The 26,351-nt window shown below is 36.5% G+C and overlaps 1 protein-coding gene across 2 annotated transcripts; it reads left to right on the top strand.

Annotated features, from left to right (window-relative positions):
* Positions 1–263: 263 nt before the first annotated feature.
* On the top strand, positions 264–26,351 carry AP1S2 (adaptor related protein complex 1 subunit sigma 2). Of its 2 annotated transcripts, none has more exons than XM_061178504.1 (5): positions 264–375; positions 2,559–2,737; positions 9,002–9,110; positions 9,657–9,794; positions 26,068–26,351. In XM_061178504.1, the coding sequence occupies exons 2-5, from the start codon at positions 2,559–2,561 to the stop codon at positions 26,113–26,115; spliced, it is 474 nt and encodes a 157-aa protein (XP_061034487.1). In that variant the 5' UTR covers positions 264–375; the 3' UTR covers positions 26,116–26,351. The 2 variants fall into 2 exon arrangements, with proteins under 2 accessions (XP_061034487.1, XP_061034486.1); XM_061178503.1 differs by lacking the exon at positions 26,068–26,351 and adding an exon at positions 21,876–22,168 and having other exon boundaries at positions 290–375.

The raw sequence follows: 26,351 nt of genomic DNA, 5'->3' as shown, positions 1-26,351 counted from the left end.
CACGTGGCCTGGCTTCCGGTTCGGACCACCCCCCCCCCCCCCCCACCCCCCCCCGGTAGAGACGCGGCCAATCGGCTTCCTCGGACTGGGCGGTCACCTGAGCTGTCTCCGGTGCCGTTGGCAACAGCCGAGCTGCGTCCCGCGCACCGCCCAGCCCGCCCCTCTGCTCGCCGCAGCCCGGGCTCCTCCCCCGTCCGGCCCACGGGGCGGGGTCTGTCGGCTCGCCCTCCCCTCGCCGCCTAAGCCTTCACTCCGCGAACCGGGTCCTCTCCCCACAGCAACACGGCTTCTCTTCCTCAGCTCAGCGACAGGGGCTTCCCCTTAGCCGCCGCCGCCGCCGGCCGAGCCCCGCCGCGCCTGCGGCCCGCGGCCGCCGTAAGTCCCGGGAGGCGAGCGGGGGCGCCGGGGACGGGGAGCGGGGAGGGAGGGTCGGGCGAGCCCCCCGCTGTCCCACGAGCGCCCCGACGACCCCACCCTGCGTCCGCCCGCCCGGCCCGCCACTGGGGCACCGCGCCTCGAAACTCACTTCTCTTCGCGTCCGCGCCCCTCTCCACTCGGCGCCGCGCCCCAGGATGCGGGGGCCAGTCTCGGACGCTGCGGCGGCCCCGCGGCACCTGTGGTTCGGGAATCGCCTCAAGTTTTGCGGGGCATTTGCGGGCGGGGTCGGCGGCCGGGGGCGGCGGCGACCGAGGACCCTTGGCGCCCCCTGCGCGGCGGCGGTTGCCATTGTCTGCCCCGCTCCGTGCCTGTCACCTCGCCCGGGCTCGATCGGTCAGTGATGGAGTGCGGCCCCCCGTGGGGCGGCGGGCAGGCATCGGAGACGGCCGGACCGAGGAACGCTGGCCCCGAGCCCGTTCCGCGGCCGAGCCCATTGTTTTTAATACCAATCTCCAGGAATTGAGGTGCCCTGTGATTTGTGGCAAAATCAGAGCGTTGGGTTTTAACTAGAGGAAAGGAATACTTGTGCCTTGCGACCGGGCATCGTCCCATGTTAACATATAATTTATTTTCAAGAGAGTGAATTATTTATTCGTCATATAAAGTGGTGGTGGTGGGGGAGGTGGTGGAGCCTGCTATAGACTCCCTTGAGTCCTTGAGTTCCGAAAGCAAACCCCCAGCCCTCCTGGTCATCGAGAACCTGGAATACGGGTCTGTTCTTTTGCAAGTTCTGCTAACGGGTTTGCATGAAACGTTGTCCAGTTTATGCTTTACTTGCTGTCCCCTTCTAATGCCGCTATCTTAACAGGACTTATATGTGAGGCACTTTGACATCAATAAACGAATACTGTCCGTTTATTTCGTGCCAGGCATCCTTTTTAAGTGAGGTGTTTTCAGCCAATTTTAACTTTAATAAAGTTAAATTGTCGCATCGTAAATTTCTAAATATCTTGATGCCCGTTTGGATTATTACAAAAAGCGGCAATGATTTCTTAGCGAAATTTAGGGCCCATTTTATTCAAATTGATTGTATAAATTCCCCCACCCCATGTTCAAATTCGGCATGGTGTGGTGAATATTAGGAGTCAGGCTGAATCTTACTTGCAGTAACTAGTACTGGAACATAGAATAGTTAAAAGAAAAAAAATATATATCTCTGAATTCTACCTTTAAATTACCTTTGTAGAAACAGTGCTTATCTGTTTGCAGTTGAGAAGACCAGTTGAATTATTATTATACAGGAAGGTTTCCTTAAAAACTAAACATGTAGACTAATCATCATTTGCAGATTCCAAATAAATATATACAAAATAGTTTGTGTAAAATACACTAGAATTCAGCATCCGCTCCATCTGTAGATGCTATGTTTTTTATCGTTTTAAATGAAGTATTTCGCGTAATGTGTGAATGTGTGTAGCTCTTATTTTGGCTTTTTAAAGGTTTTATTCTCTTAGGTAAAATTATATTAACTCACTTTATTGTGTGTATATTTATGGTGGAATTTTTAAAATGAGATGAGAAGGGATACTTAAATCAGGCTTTTATTAAGAAAAATGCATTTATGGGATTTTTTTTGGTTTATATTTTAGATCTTTTGTTTTGCCTAAAATATGTAAGCATAAACTGAAAGAGCATTCTAAGTTATAGCAGTCTGTCTACAAGTAATTTGGTCTGGAACTAGGACAGCTTGTTCTGTTTAGGGTGAAAAATAGTAGATCTGTTTCTTTCAAATGCATCTAAACCAGTTGATGTCAACAGTTCTCTTTTGATGCATATACATACATTCCTATAGCACAGGTACACAATAGTTTCTTAAATTGCAAGAATTATCTTTCTTTTTCATCAGAATTTTCACTTCACCTGTTTTTGTCCTCCCGTCCCGCCCCCCACCCCCAAACTTACATGGAACAGGGTGGGGTGGGAGGATTTGCATCTGGTGGGAAGATCTTTCTATAAGAATTTCCTGCTATTTTAACTGGCATAGAAATATTGATGGCTACTCATCATTTGTTAGCTAAATGCCCTGTCCCCCAAAGCTTCTCTGTGCAGCATGTCATCTTAACCTTAACTTTATTGAATCGAAGTATTGCCTGTAATCTTGGTTCTGTTTATCTTAACAGATGCAGTTTATGTTGCTTTTTAGTCGTCAGGGAAAGCTTCGACTGCAGAAATGGTACGTCCCATTATCAGACAAAGAGAAGAAAAAGATCACAAGAGAACTTGTTCAAACCGTTTTAGCACGGAAACCTAAAATGTGCAGCTTTCTTGAGTGGCGAGATCTGAAGATTGTTTACAAAAGGTATATTTTTATTTATCAGGAAGGTGAAATAGAATCAAATGTTAGATCATTTATAATGTGGAAATTGCAGACTTTTGAGGGATGACACTTATAAATAATGATTAATAAAGATATAGATGAAATAGTCTTAAGGTAAAGCTTTGTATTTTTAAGATAACTGCTGTTTTGATTGATTACCCAAGCTAAAATGTTAAAATCATGGAAATCTTTTTACACGAAATTATGTAACTGAAGGCATAAATGATACTTCATGTTTAATCATCTTTTTAGGAAATTTGAAAGAATTCATTTCTTTGAAGGGGAAAATAAGATCAGTGTTTTAAATTGTGTGAGTAATTCTCTGAATTTAGATAAGCATTTACCCTCCACCACCACCTTCTCCCCACAAATCTGTAAAGTAATGACTGATATTTGACATGCCTTTTAATCTGACTTTTAGGATCTCTTACTCACTTATAAACACCTTGGATACATAGACCATTTTAGTCATAGATGTAAAAACTGGATATATACAGGATTTGTTCGTTAGGGCTTATTAATTTGAAGTACACTTGTTGCTGTGGTGGAGGTGTGATTATATCTGGTAGATAGATAATTTTGCCAAGAACAGACTTTTAAAATTTTGATGTTGCAAAATGACTCATAGGTTGGCTTTGAACACTAAGCTTTTTAAAAAATGCTATACATCTTTATTAATATCTGAAACTTTTTAATACCTTAAAATAAACTTCTCAAGATTGTTCTAATCAGGTTAAAATAAATATAATTACTTTGTTTCTTCCTCATTTCTGTTCCCTTACAAATAATTTACTGAATTTAAGATAAGAACATTCATGCATATAAAAATTCTTTCTTGTGGGGGATGTGCAGGGAACTGACTGTATGGGCTGCGAGGGGGGTCAAAGAGAAGCCTGGGTTTTCTCTCAGTTTTCCTTTATTCCACTCCAATATGAGTGGGGTTTGTGGGGGAGATGGTAGAGAAAGTCATGAAGGTTATAGGACATCTAGAACTTTAAAAATACCATAGACTCCTCTTTAGAGTAGAATGAATATTAGTCATCTTTGGGTGATTTTGTATCCAGTGTTTGGTTTAGTATTTGTTGAGAAAAATCATAGCATTTTAGAGCTGGGAGATGTTTTAGAGTAATCTAGTCAAGTGATTTTTTTTTTTTTTTTAAAAAAGCTTTTTGCCCCAAGGATAGAACCTTAAATGAAACAAGTGGAAGTGGAGGTGCTCGTGTGAAATCAGGACTGTATCTCAACTCATTTGGCTTCCACCCTCTCTGTAGATGGTTCCTGAGTTTGAAAACCACTACTGTTGATCAAACTTCAGCTTTATAAAAAATGAGAATTTGGGAGAAGTGACTTGTCCAAGGTCAGTTGCTAGTGACTGCCGTAGTGGCCAGAACTCAAATCTTAAGCCTGGAGGCAAGGGTTTTAAACTGGGATGAATAGAAAATTTGCATTTCTTTAAAGATCCTGTAGTTGGAGAATGGGTGGGGGAGGGCTGAGACTGGCACCTGAGGGATCTGTTAGGAGGCTGCCTCATCCAGCAGTCCTGAAGGAAGACCTCTGCTGTGGGCTCAGCAGGTGGAAGAGCTGTTCCCAAGGTAAGTTTGGTAAGACTTGGTCACCGCTAGAAGCAGGGAGGGCAGTGAAAGAAGGGGAGGAGTGGGGTTATTCCACATTTCTGGTTCAGTTGATGGGGTAAATGGTGAAGTAGAAGGTTGACTTTGAGGGGCCTGTGTGACTTCCATTTGGAGATGCCTAGTTTTCTCAGGGTGGGCATAGGCATGGAAGTCTGGGGGAAAATTAGGCATAAAGCGTTAGATCACCAGCATTCAAGCAGCAGGCAAAGGATAAGTATAAGGTCAGTCACATTGGGGAAGGGGAGAGAGTTTCAAAAATAAGGCCACCAGTGCCAAAGGTCACGTAAAGGTCAACTAAAGTGAAGAATATTAGATTTTACAGTGAGCATTTCGCAAAATGCCCTTCATCAGAACATTTTCAGTGGAATAGTAGAGACAGAACTCTCAAAGAAATGGGGCAAAGTGTGAAGAGGTGGAGACAATAAAACAGCAGGTGTAGACTATTTGGGGGAGCTTTGCTATGAAGGACAGAAGAGGTGATAACCACCTGTAGACAGGAGTGGGGGACAGGGTTAGAAAATGGCATAAGAGACTTAAGCTTATTTCTAGATAAGGGAAGGAGTCCCCCGTGTGGAGGAGGAAAATACAAGCAAGGGAATCAGTCCCAGGAATCAAGATTCCTGTAGCTGAAGGAGATGGCCTGTCAAAAGAAAAGAAGGCACTAGTTGGTGCTCTGTGCACAGCATTCAGCCCATCCGTGTTGGGCTACCGCCGTTAAGGGCTGTAAAGGGTAATCTCACCTGACTCTGATATTTACATCAAGCGCCTATAAATAAAGGTGCACTAAAAAAAAAACCAGCTTTACTGAGATGAAATTCACATACAAAAGTTAGAATTTATAATCAGTTTTCCTCTGCATTTCCCCATTTCATAGTGAAAACTCATCTAGGGTACTTAAGGACATATTTTTTGTAGCTATGAACAGGTGATTTTTTTTCTCTAGACCAGCTGGAAGAGGAGACCTTTTAAGCAAACAAATTACTGCTTAGCTGCTGAGAAATTCTGAACTAGCACTTTCCTGTCGCTGTTCTTATCACCAAGTGATCTTTATGTCTGCCTTCCTCAAGTTGCCTCATCCACATTCTTCATCCCTGAGCCTTTCATTGCAGTTGCCCCTCTTGGGGAGGGAGAGGTGAGAGGGGAGTAAGGTTAATATAGCTGAAAAATTAGACTGAAAATCTGGGGACTTGAGTTCTTTTCCCTTGGCCATTAGCTAGTTTTGTGACTTCGAGCAAGTCATTTTGCCTTTGTTTCCTCATCTCTAAAATAAATGCTCTTGAAGATCCTGTGAACACAGAAAACACTGTATGCGTTTTTGATTCCTATTTTGTGCAGCATGTTATGGATTAAAGTCTTAAAATTAATTCAAAAATACACACCTACCAATTACGAGCTTCAGAATTTGTTGAAGAGTACTGTATTGATTTTCTTTACTAGCAAAAGAATTTTTAATGACATAGCAGTAGAATATTGAGAACGGTTTGGTTACAGTCACCCACAGTCAGCTGATATTTAGCTGACTGGGGAGAAGTCATGTGTTGTGAATATAAGAATAGGCACCTTCAGATGTTCTCTGAGTGCCAGTAATTAGAGTAAGCCTTAATCTACTCTGCTAAAAATAACCAAACATACCTTTCTTCTTACTAGTCTATTAATTTTACTTCAGATTTAGACTTACGAATATATACTAAGAGAACAAAATGAGCTCATTATTGAATTTTTTAAAACCACTTGGTTCTGGAAATAGGGAGTATACCTCAGGTTCTCCTGGTAATCTTTTACTAAATCAGAATAACAATTTTTATTTCTCTCCCTCTTCAAAGCACGTAAAATATTGCTTTGAATATGTTTTAATTTTTGCCAGTTGCAGGATTACTTTATTTAGCACAGTTCTGGGCCATAGTTTTTAATATAAAACTCAGGCTCTGGAGTCAAATCACTGTTCTGGAAGATTACTCAATTAAGCCTGAGTCTCCTGTAAATGCAAATAATAACGGTATCTCTCTGGAAGGGTTTTTTTGAGGATTAAAATGGTAAATTATGCCAAGGCCTTAGGTAACATTTAGTGCCTTACTCAGAGTGAGGACTCAATAAATGTTACCTGTTATTATGCTTCGGTTTCTTTCTTCCTTAAGCCTTCTGGAAAGAGGTGCCTTCTTATAATCCTGATAACTGGATGCTCACCTACAGTGAAGAATTCATTTAATTTGATATTAAAGTAATATTTCCGAATGACTCGTATAGTCTAGGACCTTTGACTAGTGTTTAAATGCTGTTTACTTGTAAGTAAAAAGCAGTACTGTGGATAAGGAGCGAGGATGGTGTAAGCATTAGATTGCTTAACAGTAGCATTGAAGAAATCTTGAAATTTAAAAAACAAATTAAATTTACCTGACATTGCCTATTAGTAAATTCTTTCTAATGGAATTATTTAGCACTCTGTTCATAGCAGCTAGTCATGTCTGGTTTTTATCTACCAAATTTTTAATGTCAGCCCCTTTAATCTTTAGTTTTCTTAATTCAGAGAATCTTATGTGTCATTTGTATCAGTTTTCCCAAATTTAAGACTATTTGAGGAGCATAGGTTAGGGAGGATGGAAGCTTGGAATATCCCATTGCTTTTTAAAGCGATAAACAAAACATAGGATAGTGCTGGGAAAGAGAGGAAGCGCTTTGTTGGTAAGGTTGGAGGTGGTGCCTGTTATGTCCTTCATGATAATAAATGAATGTGTTTGAATGCCTTCTCTCTAAGACTGCAGGGGACCCAACATTTAAAATAACTTAGTGAGGGACTTCCCTGGTGGCGCAGTGGTTAAGAATCCGCCTGCCAATGCAGGAGACACGGGTTCGAGCCCTGGTCCGGGAAGATCCCATATGCCGTGGAGCAACTAAGCCCGTGTGCCACAACTACTGAGCCCACGGACCACAACTACTGAAGCCCACAAGCCTAGAGCCCGTGCTCCGCAACAAGAGAAGCCACTGCAATGAGAAGCCCGCGCACCGCAACAAACAGTAGCCCCACCCCGCTCACCCCAACTAGAGAAAGCCCACGCACAGCAACGAAGACCCAACGCAGCCAAAAAATAAATAAATTAATAAATAAATTTATTTTTAAAAATAAATAAAATAAAATAACTTAGTGAATGTAGAAATCAGGTAGAATGGACATGGCAAAAAGTGTATGTGTATGACAAGGGAGTCGGTGTGGTGGAGTGGAAAAGGCCTGGAGTTAAGGTCTGAAGATCAGATTTCTTGTCACAGTACAACCACTTGGCAGGCCCTTGTACTCTTGGGCCTCTTTTTTTTCCTTCCATAATGAAGGATGATGCTGCTTACTGTTGGAAAAATCAAATAAGAGGAAATGTTTTTAATAATATTGAAATTTTAATAGAGTGTTATGAAAATACTAGTTATTCTCATACTGAAGAGCAGGAATTCCTTGAATTTCAAAACTGAGATTGTGTGTGTGTGTGTTTGTACGTTATTTTACATTAATGCTATGAGCAGTAATTGCCCATTGTGTTTTCTAAAAATCACTTAAATGCTCCTCTGAAAATTACAATGGCAACTGAGACTTGTTTAGAATGTCTTAGGTTTTCATTTTGTTTCTTTTCAAAAGCCTTAAATACATTTAAACCATTTGAAAATACTCTTTTAACCCTCCTCAAAGGACTTGGTTAGGTCATCCTTTGTTATGTATGCCTCAAGGTTGTGTTAATAAGTTTTGGCTTCCTTGGATCAAGGATAACCTAGTCCCATGTGCTAGAATCCTAGTTTGGAGAATATGAGTTTTCCAACCTTATTATACCTTCTTCAAGGGTAAATAACCTGAGCTTTAATTTAACAGGGTAGAACTTGGAATTTGAGGACATGTCTCAGTTTCCCCTGTTCTTTCTCTAACTTCTATGATTACTTGGAATTGTTGTTTTTTTCTTGAGGTTTATTCCATAATCCTATAAACCTCCTTTAAAAATAATTCTGTGCTGTTAGAAGTCAAGATAGTAGTTACCTTTGGGGCTGGGAGGCTGTGACCAGGAGAGGTTAGGACAGGGGCTTCAGGGGTTCAGTAATAATTCTGTTTCTTGGTGCAGGTGCTGGTACACAAGTATGTTCACTTCGAAACTCATCAGGCTGTACATTTATGACTTGTGTTCTTCTCTGTGTGTATATTACACTTCAGTAAAATGTTTCAGAACGCTGACTTAACGTTGACAGCATCTTCAATAAGTCCTTCAGTTGGAGAGTTTATTTTCTTCCCTGTTTACTTGTGGTTTGAAATAGTCACACAGCACACTTTGTTTTAAGTAAACTTGAGAACAACCTGGGTCAGCTGTGTTTTAGAATATTCATAGAAAGGAGCCTGAATGGAAGAAGAGCAAAATAAGTAACTCTTTCTAGATGGTGTGATTTTTTTTTTTTCTTTTTTGCTTGCCTGTACTTTTCAAAATTTCTTTTTTGTACATTTATTACTTTTATAGTCTAGGAGAAAAATAGTCTACTGTTGTAAAGAAATAAATTGTATAAGCATGACATCTTTCACAATAGGATATGAAAATGTATTTTAGAAAACATGATTATGGGGTAAATTTTTTTCTACATCTGTTTTTTGTTACAGATATGCCAGTCTGTATTTTTGCTGTGCTATTGAGGATCAGGACAATGAACTAATTACCCTGGAAATAATTCATCGTTACGTGGAATTACTTGACAAGTATTTTGGCAGTGTGAGTAGTATTTTGTTTTAGGAAATTGAATGCCACAGTGCTTTTTTTTTTTTTAACCTCTTCTGTAACAAGTTTATTATTTGATTATCTTGGGGATTCTGAGTATTTGACAGTAACTGTGGGAGAGGGAAGGAATGACTGTTTCTTGTCAGTGTGCCTAGTGAGTTAACTGCCAGAATTGCTTGACCCCACAGACCTACTCATTTAATTATGCTGGTGAGAACGAGGTTTAAAATAGTGAAATAGAAAGGGGTCCAGCTGCAAAGATTAATATACTGGAAGTGCTTAGTATAGAATTTAGATTTGGTTAGCAGTTACAATCATATTACCCAGAAATATGTATTTCAAAAGATCAGTCTTTATGAGTAGAAAATTATTAAGTTGCCCATGTTAGGAGCTTGCAGAGTCTGGTCTTTCTTAGCCTGTAGGCATTAAGATTGATTCCCTCTGGTCAGATTTTACTGACTACCTGATAGTAGGTAAGTAGGTAAGTATCTTTTACTTTCTTCGGTTTTATTTATTTATTTATTTATTTTTGCTTTTCAGGTGTGTGAACTTGATATCATCTTTAATTTTGAGAAGGCCTATTTTATTTTGGATGAGTTTCTTTTGGGAGGAGAAGTTCAGGAAACATCCAAGAAAAATGTCCTTAAAGCAATTGAGCAGGCTGATCTACTGCAGGAGGTAAGCTACTCAGAGTTCTCTTGACTAGACACTAGCATGTTTTGCTCTTACTAGCGAAGTCTCAGTCATCTTCCCTCATTCTTACAGTTTCAGAAATTACTCTGAAGCATGCTTGGCATGTAGTGTCCATGTGCAGTTTATTGATTGGAATATGTGTCAGCCACATCAACTCAGTTATCTGTGGATGGATTGTTTACTTTGGAGGTGATCTGGAGATGGCCCATTTTGGGACCCCAAAACACCGGAGTCCAAACATTTAGAGGACAGACTACTTTAAGATGGGAAAAGTAACAGTAATTTGAGAACTCTCTGTCCATTGTTCTGAATTACTTAAGATAACCCCTTTTCTCACTAGTGTGTACAATGAGGAGTTGACTGTGAGATTATGGCATTTTCATTCCAAGTTGGTTCATATTTTCACCTCATGTCCATTAAGTGCAAATGTAGCCAAGCAAATGATAGTGTTATAATTATACTTTTTGTAGAATCCTCTAGTTTTGTGTTAGCAAAACTAACTAAAAAGTATTTCTACTTCTCTATGCTTTTCTTAAATAACAAACCATGTTCTGTTAAACAGCTACATTCTTGTCTTGCCTTGATATCACAAGAACCATTGATAAAACCCCTTTCCCTTTCTAACTTCCACAGTTGTCTTGGGTTAATTGTATATTTGATACTTCTGTACCTTCAATTTCTGAAGTTAAAAATTTAATAGATAAGGCTACCTTTTCCTAAAAACTTAATGATACATTAATTCAGGTACCTAGTTGAATTATGCTTTAGTCATAATTGTGGTTTTATTCAAATAGAAAGTTTATAGCATGAGGAGAAGGAGCTAATCAATATAAAAAAATGTAATTTTTTCATTATGGTAATTGTCTTTTTTATTATTAAAGGAGGCTTTAAATCAGAGTAAATCTTTTTCTTCATTATAACTTCTTAACTGTTGGCCTCAGTCAGGAGAGTGGGGAGCTCTCGGTAATCCCTCTGCATCAGTCACTGACTAGGTCAGTTGTGGGGATTGTTTGAAGTTGGGATGACATCATCTGGAACATACATAAATTAAATATGAGACAATGCTTTGTACATTTAATTATCTTGAGTTACCAAAACAGGGGTTAAGGTGCCTGCAAAAGAGAAGTATTTTGTTGACAGCCCTAATGGCATCTGCTGTTCAGTAGTGAAATGAGCACAGCCCTTTTTCCATGTGTGTATGGTTTGCCACAGTTGTTTATTAATTGATTGCATACATGTCATTCGAAGATTTTTTTTTTTTTAATGTCAGATGTGCCGACTACAAGCTCATATTCTACTGTTGTAAAATTGCTTTAAAGTTAGCACCTCCTTATTCTGCTGTTCACTAACCAGACTTCTAAAAATTAGGTCAAGACCAGGGTCAGAAATTGGGAATTTTTCTTTTTTTTTTTTTTTGGCCGCGCCATGCAGCATGTGGGATCTTAGTTCCCCGACCAGGGATCAAACCCATGTCCCCTGCATTGAAAGCGCAGAGTCTTAACCCCTGGATTGCCAGTGCAGTCTGGGAATTTTTCCTTCCCTTGATCACTTTTATATTTCATTATTATGGAACTATATTCGGTTCTATCAGATCCTGGTATTTCCTCCAAGTTCTTCATCATTTCCTGATTAATTACATTTGCCTTGAAACATTTCTAAAGTTGTTGAAGTTCAGCTTTTAATTTTAATATTTTTTTCTGGAGAGTAATGTTTAGGGCATTGACGTCTCTTGTGTCTGGATTGTTTTTTAAACTCTACTGGGAAATCGCTATACACTTTACAATATGACATATGCTAAATTTACTTTATAGCATGTATTGAGTAATATACTAGAGGATCCAGAAGTTATTACAGGTACATGTTTGTTTGTAAATGTGTACGTGTGTGTGTATCTCCCCTATAAAAGTATTTTAATAAGAAGTAATGTCTCTTTTTTTGAAGTACTATTTTTATATCTCTAATTGGGAAAAGTAGGAATGGAGAGAGAAGCATCGGATGTCCTTAGTTCCATGTAAAATTCTCCTTACCCCATCTCACCCTAGTTTAAAAAAAAAAACCTGACTACTGTTAATTACATTTCCTTGTCTTTAGAAGAGAGCTTTGGCCCTATTTCTCATCTGTGACTACCTTTACATTGTTTTGTACATAAACCAAATTGATACTATATTAAGACATTTTCTATTCAATGGTCCAAGTGAACCATCTTTCTTAATTTAGCCATTCAGGTCTTGAGGAGGCAGAACGTGGCTGGTCCATTCTGAATTTAGAGTGAGGTTAAGGTCTTTATGAAACCAAGCTAAAGTCTGTATGGGGCAGTTAAGCTTCATTCAGGTTATTCTGTTCAGGTTAACTTGTTTATTCAGGTTATTCACCAACATACTGTCATAAGAAATCCAGGATGATAAGATGTTTGTTTCCTACAATAGAGTCATTTATATGTTGATACATGATACAAGTTTACATCTCTGGGAGAGTATTTGAATATTATGTTCATAAAATAGGTGATAGAATAAGATGAGAAAAAGCATTCCACAAACTGCTAAAAAAGATTTGTCTGGGCACCATGGTAGCAAAAAAGAACTATGATGATAGCTAATGCTTATCGAGCACTTAGATGTGAGGCATCCTATGCTAATCATCAGGATTTCCTGAGAAGGGGTCATGAGAGCCTTTTTAACCAAAGAAGAAACAGAGGCTCTGGAGGCTCGGTGAAGTTCCAATGACTGGTCCTAGGTAGCAGTTGGCAAAACCAGGATTGTAAACCCAGATCTGCTAGACTCCAGAGTTGTATGAAATCTTAACCACTGTGCTCTGTCCGCCCCAACCCCCATTTGTGTATTTTCTTGGTATGCTTTAAACATTCTGTTTTAGACACCAACTTCTGTATGTCTCAGTAATATAGTAAAGAAATTCATAATTCTCCTGGAGGTTTCTCTATGTTGAACAAAGTAGGTTTCCTAAGACTGATGCTATCCTTTACTTTTTAGACTGGAAATTTTCATTGTCCAAGTTATCAATAGTTGGAATTTATTAATTGGATATATAGATATAAATAGTATTTTTCAAATAATTTCTTGTTGGACTTATCAAAATGCCTAGATCTATAGTAGCGTTTTTGGTCTTAAAATTTAGGGTATAATATTCACTTAGTCTATGTCATGAAATGATTTTGCTTCCAAAATTGTAAATATAGCTGTAAAGACACTTATCTAAATGCAGTCTTAAATTTCTAGAAGTCCTAATTAATTGATTTTAATCTAGTTTTTCATATATTGTGATTTTTTTTTTTTTTCTTTTTCTATTTGGTGTCAGGTCTTTTACTTGAATTGATTTTTTCTAAACACCAAAGATGACTTTGAATTTATATTGAAAATATCTGTTGGCTTAAAGATATATGCAAATCACAAAATAATTTTGGTTTTAATCCTTTTTTAATCTGTGAAATACACATTTCTATCCTTAAAAATGTTTATTTTCTTTAGAAAAATTTCTTTAAAATGTCCCTTTTACTCAATTTGTGTAAATGTCATGTAGTTTGTTTAGGTAGTCCTTCATTTAATAGGCAAACAGGGTTAGAAGGTCAGTGCATAAAGTAGATTTTCTATTAGCATTTTATAGTCAGTAATGAGAACATAACATAAATGTGTATCTGAATAATAATTACTAAAATATCAGATATTGTGATTAAATAATAAAGATGTCTTATTTTACTTAATTACTTGGTAAGGAAGGGTTACAATTTTGATATTTCTAGACCGAACTCTATGTTACTTCCTTTTGGTATTCTGTTGTATGAATACATAATTAGATTTGGGGGTAAAGCCCAGAAAAATTGGTCTGTTATCCAATTTTTAACGTTTGACCGTTGGAATTTAAAACATATTTTCTTAACATGCCACTCGTACTTAACTTGATTCTTAAATTATTAAAGTGCAACATGCTGAGATTACTAAATTGACATTTTTTTTTGCAATACTTGGAACATTTTCCCCAGCACCAATTAAATACTTATTTTAAGCTAGATTTTTTTTGGAGGGGAGGGCATGGGGAAGCAGTACAGTTGGGTTTATTTTATAAACATTACATATAATGACAAAGGAAATATAGAGTGCATTTTCTTTGTGAAGTCAGGTACTTACCGGTTTTTCTCTGCTCCTTAATTTTATAGAGCCAGAATGAAGAATGGGGAGGTTTGTCTGAGGATATCTTATGATAAAGAGCAGTCTAAGGCTTTAGTCCCTTTGACCCCCACCTTATTTATTGGTAACTACTAAATTTACCATTTTCGTGGCATGGATAAAATGGGGTGTTATGCCAAAACTGTTGCACGTGAGATGATTTCAAGTCCTTGCTTGATCTGTGAAGATCAAATAGTTAAATACTGGGTGTTGGGCTTTAACCCTCAGCGGTAGATGCATGATGGTGTTGATCAGCGCTTTGAGATGTGTCAACCTTTTTTTTTATACTAACAGCATCATTTTCAAATTCGTGGGGGTTTTCCTTTTGAGCTTTGTTTGCTGTTGGTATTGTTTCTCACTAAGGTAATCTGAGAAATGAAAAATAAGGAGGTACCAAAAGCAAGCATTACACTCATGAATTTGCTTCTACTTCAAGGTGGTCCACTTTATGAATAGATTTATTGGATTTACAATTGTTAATTTGCCTCATCTAGAAAGTGGTGCTCTATGGAGAATTAGTGCTGCTAAAATTGATTTGTTTTAGTGCTGGGCCTGCATGATACATCTTAGTACTATACAACATCTTTGTGGAAGTAGTAATTAATAAATCTCTTGGACTGCATAAAAATGGAAAGGTAAGAATCTTAGGAGAAAAAGTGATTTCTCTAAAAATGAATCTTTTGTAACTTAAAAGTATTTTAAGTAAGTAAGTACTTATTGAAGTATTTAATAACATGCCTTTTAATAAGTTTGGGGTTTTTTTAAAGTTAAAATCTTGCTAATTAAGAATATTTGGACTTTGGGCAACGTAGTCAAACTCAAGAATATCTTACATTGTTTTAAAACAGATGCTTTCAAATATATACAGTAATATAACAGCAAAAAGCATTTTAATAAAAATCCTCGTAGGATTGGCTTTAATAAGACAAGCTCCTGTAATTCCTTTGTAATTACCACTGTTTATATTAAAACCTTTAAGCCTAAACCTTCTTCTTTTCAATTGGGTAAAAGTTAACAAGGCTATATAGTCTTTTACGCCAGCATATTTTAATTTTTTATGAGTAAACTTGATTGGGGTCTGCGAGACCAAATTCTGGATAAGTGAGGTTTAGTTACATTAATGCTTGAAATAGAAAATACAGAAGGGTAGATACAGAGAAAACAGAAGGCGGAACAAATCTTGCCTTTCACTTTGCATTTAATAAGAAACAATTTGGTCAATGCCCTTGGTCACTGGTTTTTAGGTTGTAATCATTTTGCTCTGTGTTTGTTTTTTGAGCTCTTTTTCTTTGTTTGCTTTTCAGAATTTTGAGGATTTCCCCCTTGCTGTTTCATTTTAATTCATTTTGAGTCCACTGTTGCTACTCTGCTCTGTTTGTAATAATGAAAAGTTGGAATAACTTAAAATATTCAGTAACTGTAAATCTGATTTTCAAAAGTATTTGACAAGAAGCCACAGTAATAAATGCAATTTTATATCACAATAGTTACATACACATAAACCAAAAAAATTTTTGGTTAAATAATATATACTTACTCATATTTCTTATTTTATAGTCTCATGTTTTCTATTCTATTCTTCTTTTTTTCAATGCTGGTCCTGATCCACTAAGTTGATTGCATGAGCCCTAGGATTGGGACCTGCACAGGGACCTGCAAAGAGCATATTCCTAGCTGGTGGTGCTGGTTTTATGTGTTTATTTATTTATTTATTAATTGAAGTAAGTTGACCTGATTTTTTTCTTTAAAAAGTACTTTCTGAAAAATTGCAGGGTTTGAGTTCTTTTTTCCCCTATTGAGACATTCTTTTTTCTTTTGTTGTTTCCTCTGCTGTCCTTTTTTTTTTTTTAATAAAAATTCCCATTATAGGAAAATTAACAAATACAGGCAAGCACATGAGAACATAATCTTACCCACCAACCAGAGACAGTTTATTCTGGTTCTCAACTAGGTTTGGGGGTGGGGCAATTGTGCCTCCTCAGGGGACATTGGGCAATGTCTGAACACATTTTTGATTGGCACTACTAGCCATGAGGTGCTACTGGCATCTGGTAGGTAAAGATCAAGGACGCACTGTTAAACAACCGGCAGTGCCCAGAACAGCCCTCTCAGAATAAGAAATTATCTGGCCTCAAGTGTCAACAGTGCCAAGGTCCAGAAACCCTGGTTTAATTTAACATCATGTAATATATAAAAATTTCATTTATAGATTCCATTTACATTTATGGACTGCTACATCTTTTCAATATAATGTATAGTCCAGATTATAAATGACTGGCTGAAAATGAATCAAAAGTAGAAGGGAAAAAAAACCCTAAAAATTGTGAAAGAAGGAGAAATGCGCTCAAGTAAATGGCTATAAGAATCACCTCTGTGATCCACCAAAATTACTTTTACTTGATAACCAGAGATAACCCGTAGCAAAACTTATGGGATGTCACTATATAATTTAATTTCCTCAACAACAACCAAATCTGTTAACATCTATTAAGGTAATTGAGTTTTTGCCTGAAAACAGAATTGAGCATACCCTGCAGGCAGTTAGAACACTTGAATTTTCTGCTTATTTCCCTATCCACCTTAGGGATTTGATAATTCCTTAAGAGAGAAACAGTTTAAATGACCAGAATTTACATACATAGACTTATGTTGTACCTATAGACATTTTTGTTGTTTTTCTTTTATACCCTATTAGCGTTAAAGAATTTACTTGGTAAAGATAGAGTTTGAATATTTGAAATTCAGTGATTGCAAGAAATCTTTTCTATTTTGAAAACTCTGATTAAATTTAGGCATTTCAAGTTATGATCCAAATGGAAGAACAGGGCAAATACAATACAACTACCCTAAAATGTGCTTAAAACTATTTCTTTATAGTTTAAAGTTATATTAGCTAAGTTAATTATTCTGCTTCTTTATTTAAAAAGTACAATTAACTGCCAGAGAAAGTAATTTCTCTTTACTATTTTATCACTAATGGGTTTCAGAGCAGGGTTTTAGGAAATGTAGTTAAGTTTTCCTCATTATTATTTTTAAGGCAAATGTAATAGAAGTAGACCAACAGCACAACAGAATAAGACAGCAGGAGATATGAATAAGTAATCCACAGATGAAAGAAAAAACACATGGTCCTTTGACTAAGGGAATGTAAATTAAAATATCAATTAGCCTTTTTTTTTTTTTTTTTGGTTTCTTGGATTGGCAAAGAAGAATTGTTTGCTTCTTATGAACACATAAATTTGTATTCCATTTTGAAGGATTAGTTTAGTGATATCTATTAACAGTTAAATGTGTACACCTTTGCCCCATTAGTTATACTTGAAGGAATTTTATCCAACAGAAATACACAAATGCAGCAAGACACATGCTCAGTATAATATTGAGCCATTGGAACCTAACCAAATGTCCATCAATGGGAAATAGGTTAAGAAAATTATAGTACAACCATACATGAAACTGTTAACCTGGCTTTGAAAGAAATGAGATCAATTTCTATGTAATGATATGGAAAGATACTCATCAAGTAAGAAAAGATCTAGGAGCAGGACATTAACTTAACAGTATTACCTCTGAAGATATTTGAGGTCCCTCCCTCCTGTTTTCTATAAGTGTAAAACATGTATTTTAAGTATAATTTTTTTAATTTATAAATTTTTTAAAAAGACAAAATGCCGCTCTGTGAATGGAAGACTACATTGTGTTGTTCCTTTAGGTGAAACTAGAGTAGAATTTGCTAAAAAGAAAGTTTCAGCAGGTAAAGTGAAGCACTTATGTTCTCTTGGCCATTTTAGACACTAACCATTTGGAGCAACCATATTGCTCTTGCCACATTGCTAACTTAATGTAAAAAAAAAATCACTCGATTTTCCTAGTGCCTCACAAGTGCTTTTGTAATAAGACACCATGAGCCCTTTCATCTAAAAGGTACCTTATAAAGTGCTCTCATTTCTTCTCTTTTTATTCATTGCTAAAAAGAGATCTTATGTGCATTTGGATACTCTGCAGCCCTTTGGTCTTTAGCTCAAGGAATAGAGTTCCAGAGTTGAGAATAAGGACTTTGCCACAGTATTCAGTGAGGGGCAATAAAAAGGACCATTGTATTCTAGAACATGAAGGACAAAGGATACAGTTCAAGGAATAAGTGAAGCCCCTTCAAGAAAAACTGGAGTAGAGCAATAACTTCAAATTACACTTCCTTATATATATTTTTTATTAAATGTACATTATTTTCTCTTTGACTACATAGTGTACCAGAAAGGAAAATCAGGACACTAGGTTTTCAGTTTTGGATCCAATATCACTAGTTTATTTAAGCACTTCTCATCTCAACAAGACTTAAGCCTTCAGATAATTACTTGCTTACCAGTTTTCATTATAGTTTATCAGATCATTTTACTTTTGAGTCATTGGCGTAGTATAGTGAATATCTGGGAATTTTTAAGGTAATGAGGTTTGTCTTGTCTTAGGAACGTAGGTGGTTTTGAGAACAGGTGTAACTTAATTCCTTTCTGCTGTGTTTGTTGTCCTGCACTTCCCACTACATCTGGTCCTTTTTGTAGGGGATTAAGAAAAAGATTATTCTTAGTATGGAGGAAAGTTGAACATGCATGTATACTGAGGAGAGGAGCTAATGGAGAGAGCGATGAAAAACAGGAATGGAATAATGGGAAAAGTATATGCGGAGGGTGAATAGGAATGGAATCAAAAGCATTGGTCTTGAGTAAGATGAGTCTTCTCCCTCCTCTGTTTTGAGGAGATGAACGGGTTAAAGCTGTAAATTTTTTTTTTTTCCTCATGAGTTGGATGAGTTGAGAAACGACATCTAGAGGAGAGCTGCAGGGACTGAGGAGAAAGAAGAGGTAGATAACTTGAGGAAAATGTTGAGGGTTTGGAATAGATTTGCCCAGGATTAAAGGCCCATTTCAGATTGAAAATAGTAAATATCTAATCTTTATTTAAAAAAATAGGTCTCCAAAGAATCTGTACTAAGGGCAACTTGTGGTTTATATTTGTGTAATACAACTTGATTAAATTTTTTTTCTCACTATTTTCATTCTGGTCTTTATTCCCACACAATCTAAATCACTGACATTTCAGTGTATTAAACTCAGTTTGCTAGGCAGTAGAAGACAGTAGGTCTAATTCTGCACAGGACTATAAAGTCTGTGTATTGTAACAGACTTCACTCTCACCCCCCCCAATTCTTAATTAATATAATTATTCCATGACTCATAAAATGTACTGGTGGTAAGACGGCCCAGAATACTGGAGTTATATTTAATCCACTATAATGTTTTCCTCGTATATAAGAGAAAAAATAACTTGGTTAATTATGGGCATATCTGTCATTTAGCTAAAAATCAACCTTAAATGTTAAACGGTCATTAAGGCATTTATTTATAGCACAACTTTCTCAGCCCTTAGCAGTTTAAACTGGGCAAGTACTTAAAACGTGTTATAGCAACTTAAAAGTGGTAAAAGAATACATTTATTTTTTTTTAATTTTAAAAAAAATTTTTATTATTTTTGGCTGTGTTGGGTCTTCTTTGCTGCGCGCGGGCTTTCTCTAGATGCGGCTAGTGGGGGCTCTCTTTGTTGTGGTCCGCGGGCTTCTCATTGCGGTGGCTTCTCTTGTTGCGGAGCACAGGCTCTAGGCGCACGGGCTTCAGTAGTTGTGGCACGCGGGCTCAGTAGTTGTGGCTCGCGGGCTCTAGAGCCCAGGCTCAGTAGTTGTGGCGCACGGGCTTAGTTGCTCTGCGGCATGTGGGATCTTCCCGGGCCAGGGCTTGAACCTGTCCCCTGCATTGGCAGGCGGATTCTTAACCACTGCGCCACCAGGGAAGCCCAATACACTTATTTTTGTGGGTTTTAGAGTTTATTTTCTTCTTGAAGAATGTTTTTCCGGTGAGGAGGTTTTTGCCCTTTGAAGAGTATTCTTCTCAATTGATTGGATGGTAATTTCTTAAGTACAGTAATATGGATCATTGTTATAAAGAATAGTTTGGCTTTATCAACTCTTTTCTTTCCTAAAGGGTATTAAAGGTCTGTCAGAAATGCCTGGGGCAGTCACGGTTGAGAATTGCTCCTATAGAATTGTTTGTTCTCTTTCATAGTTAAGTCTCCTCTGGGGAGGAACCGCTGTGTACTCAGCCCTATTTGGGAAACTACCTTTTTCTTTTCTTTTAATTGTTGGTTTTTACATGGTGTGATATAAAATTAAGAGAGAAAACAAAAATATAAAAAGCTGTAATATAAAGGCTCAAAGTACTGGTATTATTTAGGTGAAAGGTTATTTGATAGACTTAAATTTTTCTTGTTCTCTCTCCAGAAAACAGAACATGTATCACAGCAAGAGTTTCGTTGGGTGTAAGAAAGCATACTAGAATATGTGCTGGAGTACTTACATGCATCAAAATGTAGTAGGATATATAAATTCCGTTTGTAATTATAATTTTGTCAAGTTTGTTGTTTATAGTTTAGCATTACCTGAGAAGTTTAATTACATTAATCCCAAGGGATAGTCCCAATTATTTCATTTAACATATTTTCATAGGGAATTTTGCTCTGATAATGATCTATCATTGGGGCTTATAATTTATTTTTTTTACACAGCGAATATTGAAATAGGTTCAGAGTTCATTGACCAAAAAACTATTAATACCATTGATACCGAAATCGAATTCCCTCATGAAAATGAAGCATTTAGGGGTTCAATTTATTATTAATATTATTTTAGCTTGCTGCTTCATTCCACAATATTCTGAGTGGGAGAAAAAAAGCAATTATATCTTTAAACTGTTTAGGAATTATCTGAGGATTAAAATTTAACTGGCTTTTTTCCTCAAACACTTTTGTATTTAATGGTTATTATTTAAGTATAAGGTATCTGTTACATATTTTATTGAAACAGTTTACATGAGTTTGTAGCCTAACATTTCAAAGTGCCAAGTTGAATAAATATTAAATTGAGGATATCTTAAAAGCACTCAAATAAGCAGTTTTAAACTTTTTTGAGTCACAAGCCTTTTGGAGGGGTATAATCGCTTTGAGAGTCCGATGGGCCATGGGCCCTCTTCTCAGGAAAATCTGTACCTAATTTTGTCTCTAGTTTCAGGGAGTTTTTGGAGTCCCTAGACATTAATCTCTTCTGTGCACTCTAGGGTCAGTTTAAAACTTCACCTCAGGTTACCTTGTTGATGTGAGAAACATCCTTTTAGGTACATTTATAGAGAGAAGGCATAAACATTTAACAGATCTATTTGGAGAGTCCTTTAAAATCTATCTTGAGGATTATTTTAAAAGTAATATCCTTAGTCGCAAGGGCATATAGTCTTTGGAATTTTTTTTTTAAGCTAAGCGAACCATTGAAAACCTCTATTGCTACCAAATGGGTGACTACTTTTCTCCTTTTTTCTTGGGAAAGATTTTCCTTTAGGATCTGTAAAAGTTCATGGTCATTCTGGGATGTAATGATTTTCATTAAGGGATTAAATTCCTTTGCTTCGTGTGGTAAAATCCTGATGAACTTGAACACTGGCGGGAGGGAGTATTCTAACTGGATTTTGAGTTAACTCAGTATTTACCAGATGACTTACACTGAAAAATCTTTTCAGAGTATTTTTAGTAAATACAGTGCTTTCGGATTTTGTAGGACATATAGGTCATCATTTAGATTATCATTATATACAGTAAAGTTATAAAAGATGAATCTGAACTCCTGGGCATTGTTTAGAAGTTAAATATTCAGCCATGAACCAAAATTCTAAAAACAAACCAATTCTAAGTTTCAATTAAGATTTCTTTACTGTGCACTAAACATTCTAGAAATCTGATTGTGTCTATGTCAGTTTGTATACTGTGTGTAAGAATATATGCATTTCTTTTGTAGCCACGTCATGAATATTTTAATGTCCCTGTGTACTAAATGACTACTCATCATCGTGTATGCAGAATTTCACAGAGGAAATAGAGAGCTGATATGCTCATGAAAGAAAATATCCTCAGCTTGGTGACTGATTATCTTGTATAATAATAATAGAACATTTCAGAACCATTACCTTTATAATTGTAATAATTTTCCTGTTTTCATCCTCTTTTCTGTTTTATTTTCATTCTATATGTGATCTTGATATAGCTTTTCCTGCTTGCAGCTGGTTTAATTTCTTCTTGAAAAAATATGACCTATGGCCATTTTGAGTAATGTTTCATCTTAAACACGTACGTGTCATCATTTATGAACCATCTGTGATTAATCGTGTAAGAGGAATACCTAGCAATTGTTAAAATGTTTACCAAAGAAAATATAGCTGAAACGCTAGGGCAGAATAAGCAATGCCAATAATATAGTGTGGTTTGGTCTTCAAATGTTGGCGGGGGGCGGGGGGAGCTATATTTAGGGTGATTATATTATAGTCTATATGAGCAAACGTTTTCTAATGTATCACATAAAAGTGTATTTGGAAATAATACAAGAAAGTAAAATCTGTACTATTATATAATATTTAAGGTAAAACAGTCACAGTTTCTAAGAAATTTATAATGCCACAATTATTGAATCACATTTGTGCTGTACAATATCAAACAGTCCCTTTAAGAACTATCAGAAAGCTATGTCAGAAAAGTCTCTTCTGCAATATCTATTGTTCAATAGTAAGTAATCCTTTCAAAGTATTAATATGGGCTTTATTTTATATAGTTAAGATTCTTATATTGCTTAAATACTAATATTTTACTAGTTATGGTTTTATAATTGTCTGCATTTAGATACTTAATGATTTGTTAAATATGGTTTTATATTTCTGAATATGAAAACCTTTAATATTGATCATTTTTGTGTATACTTTTAATAAAACATGCAACATATATTATTATAAAGGGGAAATTACCAAATAATTCATTGTTTATGTCTAGAGAGTTTAAAGCCCGAGTTAAGTAACTTATCATTAAACAATACATTCAAAAGATGCTCAAACTGATTTACCATTGAAAGAAGACCTGTGAAAATGTGTATAAGGCAGGTATGCAGATCAGTTGTTTCCATTCTTACCATTCTCACTGTACTACATGACATTTGAAGCACCTGGGTGGGCGGTCAAATGAGAAATTTAGCATTATACATTGATAGCATTGGGAAACATTGGTCTTCCGTTTCCATTATTTTCCTCTATCCCTCCCCCAGCCCTGCAACATGTCATTCATGTGGTTTTAATGCTGCATAAATATGCACTGTCTCATGCCTGTTTGCTTTGGATGCTGTGTGCCCACCTGTAACAAGATGTTGCTTCTTTTGTTATTTGTATACAGCTGCTTGCTTTAAACTAGTAGATTCTGAAATACCTTTCCTTGCATGTCTAAAATAAAAGTATTGCATGTACTTTGTCTCATGTGAATGACTTTTTTCTTCTCCATCCTTTTGATAAATAATATATTTCATATTTTAATTTTTCCAGGTAATTATTTTAAATTGTCTTTTAAAAATAACAAAATTTACTAGTTTAACCATTTTTAAGTGTACAGTTCAGTAGTGTTCAGTATGTTCACATTGTTGTGCAGCAGATCTCCATAAGTTTTTTATCTTGCAAAACTGAAACTCTGTACCCATTATAGACAACTGTTCCCCACTTCCCCTCCCCTCAGCCCTTGGTAACCAACCACCTTTCTACTTTCTGTTTCTATGGATATTACTAATTCAGATAATAGTTTTTCTAGGTAATTTTGAGCTACAATTTCAGTGTGAACATGTGAAAATTAATTTTATATTATAAATACAACTGATTAAAAAACTCTAACGTACGGTTTGTATAAGTCTCAGAGGAAGAAAATGTGTAAATGATTCTTTGAAATTAGGCCTTTCAGAAAGGACAGATACTTTAAATAATGCATATTTGAGAAGCAACGTGGTTCTCTTCAAGAAATGCTATATAAGATTGCAGGCAGTGAACACATAGGGGAAGTCTGACCAGCTCCAGGGAATAGGATAGGGGGACATTTTTACATGGATAAGCTAAGAATGTTAACTATAGAATTCAATGTAGGCACCCTTTAATAAATACATTAAAGGTTATATGATGTTTTAAAAATTATTTAACATTAAATGGAAATGATTCTTTTTAAATAGTCCTCTTTATTTAATATGTATGTGATTCAGGTGTCAGTCTTGCAGTGTATTTAATGTTTAAGGCTAAACATTATAAATGAAAGAGATTGGCTTACATCATTCTTGGGAGTGTTGCATCACTTCCATTAAACTTTCTTTTAAAGCTATACCATGAAAACTCTGAGACATACAAATAGAATAGTATAAGGAACTGTTATGTACACATCACTCAGCTCCAACAACCATCAACTCAATGCTAGTTTCATAAATCACCACCCCACCCTGCCTTTTTTTTTTCCACCCCGCCTTTTTTGCCTATTTTACAGCAAGCCCTAGACATCCTATCATTTCATCTTTAATACTTCACTATGTATCCCTAAGAGATGAATACCACACCCCCCAAAATTAATAGTAATTCCTAATATCTTATGCCTGGTTGGTTTTTTTCCGTAATTGTCTGAAAAATGCATTTTTATAATCGGTTTGTTAGAGCCAGATTCCCAACAAGGCTCACATTTTATCTGGTCTCTTTAAGTCTCTCTTAATCTTTAACAACTCCTCTGCTTTTACCCTCCTTTGCCTTTTTTGTTAAACTGAGTCCCCTATGCTGTCGAATTTCCTCCATTCTGTATCTGGCAGATTATAATGGTGATGTTTAACTTGTTTTCTTATCCTCCATGTATATTTAGGTCTGTAGCCTGGTTAGGTTGAGGTTCAATTTGGAGGGGGGGAGGGGGTCAAGAATACTTCATAAAAAATAGCCTTTTTTCACCAAAGCTGACTTTTACTCATTTTTCATTAATACACAAACATACTAAAAGGTCATCATATGAACTTTATATATAGAGCTGGTTTATAGTAAGGCTAAATACCTTCATTTAGATTTCAGTTGAGTAATGTATCAGCTAACATTTTTTGAGCACTTTCTGTGAATCAGGCACTAAGCCTTATCTCCCTTAATCTCTACATATGAAGGTAAGTACTATGATCCTTGTTTTCATAGTACAAGGAATAAGGAAACAGACCAAAGAGTTTAAATAATTAAGATTATTTCATGTAGTGCTTTACATACAATTAAATCTAATGTATGGATTTATGGTTCAATTAATTTTTCTTTTCCTTGTTTTGTGCTGTACCACAATTAGGATGCAAAAGTAAGTTATTTGGGTACAAAAATTGTTTTCCTCTGTTAAAATCTAGTATGCCTTTTAATTACAAACTTGTTGCTAGTAATACCTGAAATTTGACCTACTTGGTCCTTTTTTATTTTGTGCCGTGCAAAATTAGACACTTTGGGAAAACTTTTAATTTTTTTCTAGTATGCCTGCTTTGTTTAGTCTTCTTTTGACATTTAAAAATGAGTATTGGTTGTTACATAGAACAAAAGGCACTTTTGTCCCAGATCCCAGAGCATTCTTTCTGTATGTTGCTTCCACTGAAACCATTGGTTGCTCTGGGGAGGTCTGGGAAGGTGAGTTTCTGCAGCCTTGCTGCTGGGGACATTTAAGTCCAAAACTGAGTAAAAACTCAGAGAAGAATAAATACATATGACTTGAAAAAAGAGCAGGGAAAACAAAATATGTGAAGAATGGGGAGAACTCGGGGGTTTCCCTGGTCTTTATTTAGGGGAGGTTTTGAATTTTAACACTAAGGTAACTTACCTTTCCTGTAGAAATGTCAGGTAGCTGTGGGTTTGCACTGCGTTTGCAGTGGGCTTGACTGCTTTTTGTGTTACAGCAATGGAGCCCAGCACAATTGGTAGGTAATCAGTAGGTATTTAATGCATGCTGAAAATATCCTCCTGTGGTCTCTGATGTTTGGGGCACAAATTGCTAAATAAGCACTGGCTCTCCATAGAAGTGCCCATACTGCTGAACTGCTTGCCTTCAGCATTCTCTGAAACTTGCACGCCCTTCCGTGTCAATTTCACATTCTCAAGCCTCCCCGGATCTGCTTACCAGAGTCTCACATTTTCCCTCCACAGGAAGCTGAAACCCCACGTAGCGTTCTTGAAGAAATTGGACTGACATAACTCTCCTCCCCTGTTGATGACTTCTTGTGGCATTTCACACACTGTAGATGGTCACTGCCTTCATGTCCATGTTAGCTAATGGTGTAAGATGACGTCTTGTCAGTATTACTGTTCTGCTAAGCTGCTTCATTCAGGCCTACACAATCTTTTTTTAAAGGGAACTTTGGTTAATCAAGTGATAACAAGGGACTTAAATATGAATTAGAACGAATGCAGGAAAAGAAAGGTACTTTTTC

Source organism: Eubalaena glacialis, chromosome X (assembly GCF_028564815.1).
Source record: "Eubalaena glacialis isolate mEubGla1 chromosome X, mEubGla1.1.hap2.+ XY, whole genome shotgun sequence".
Taxonomy (NCBI): domain Eukaryota; kingdom Metazoa; phylum Chordata; class Mammalia; order Artiodactyla; family Balaenidae; genus Eubalaena; species Eubalaena glacialis.
This window is presented reverse-complemented; position numbering and strand designations above follow the sequence as displayed.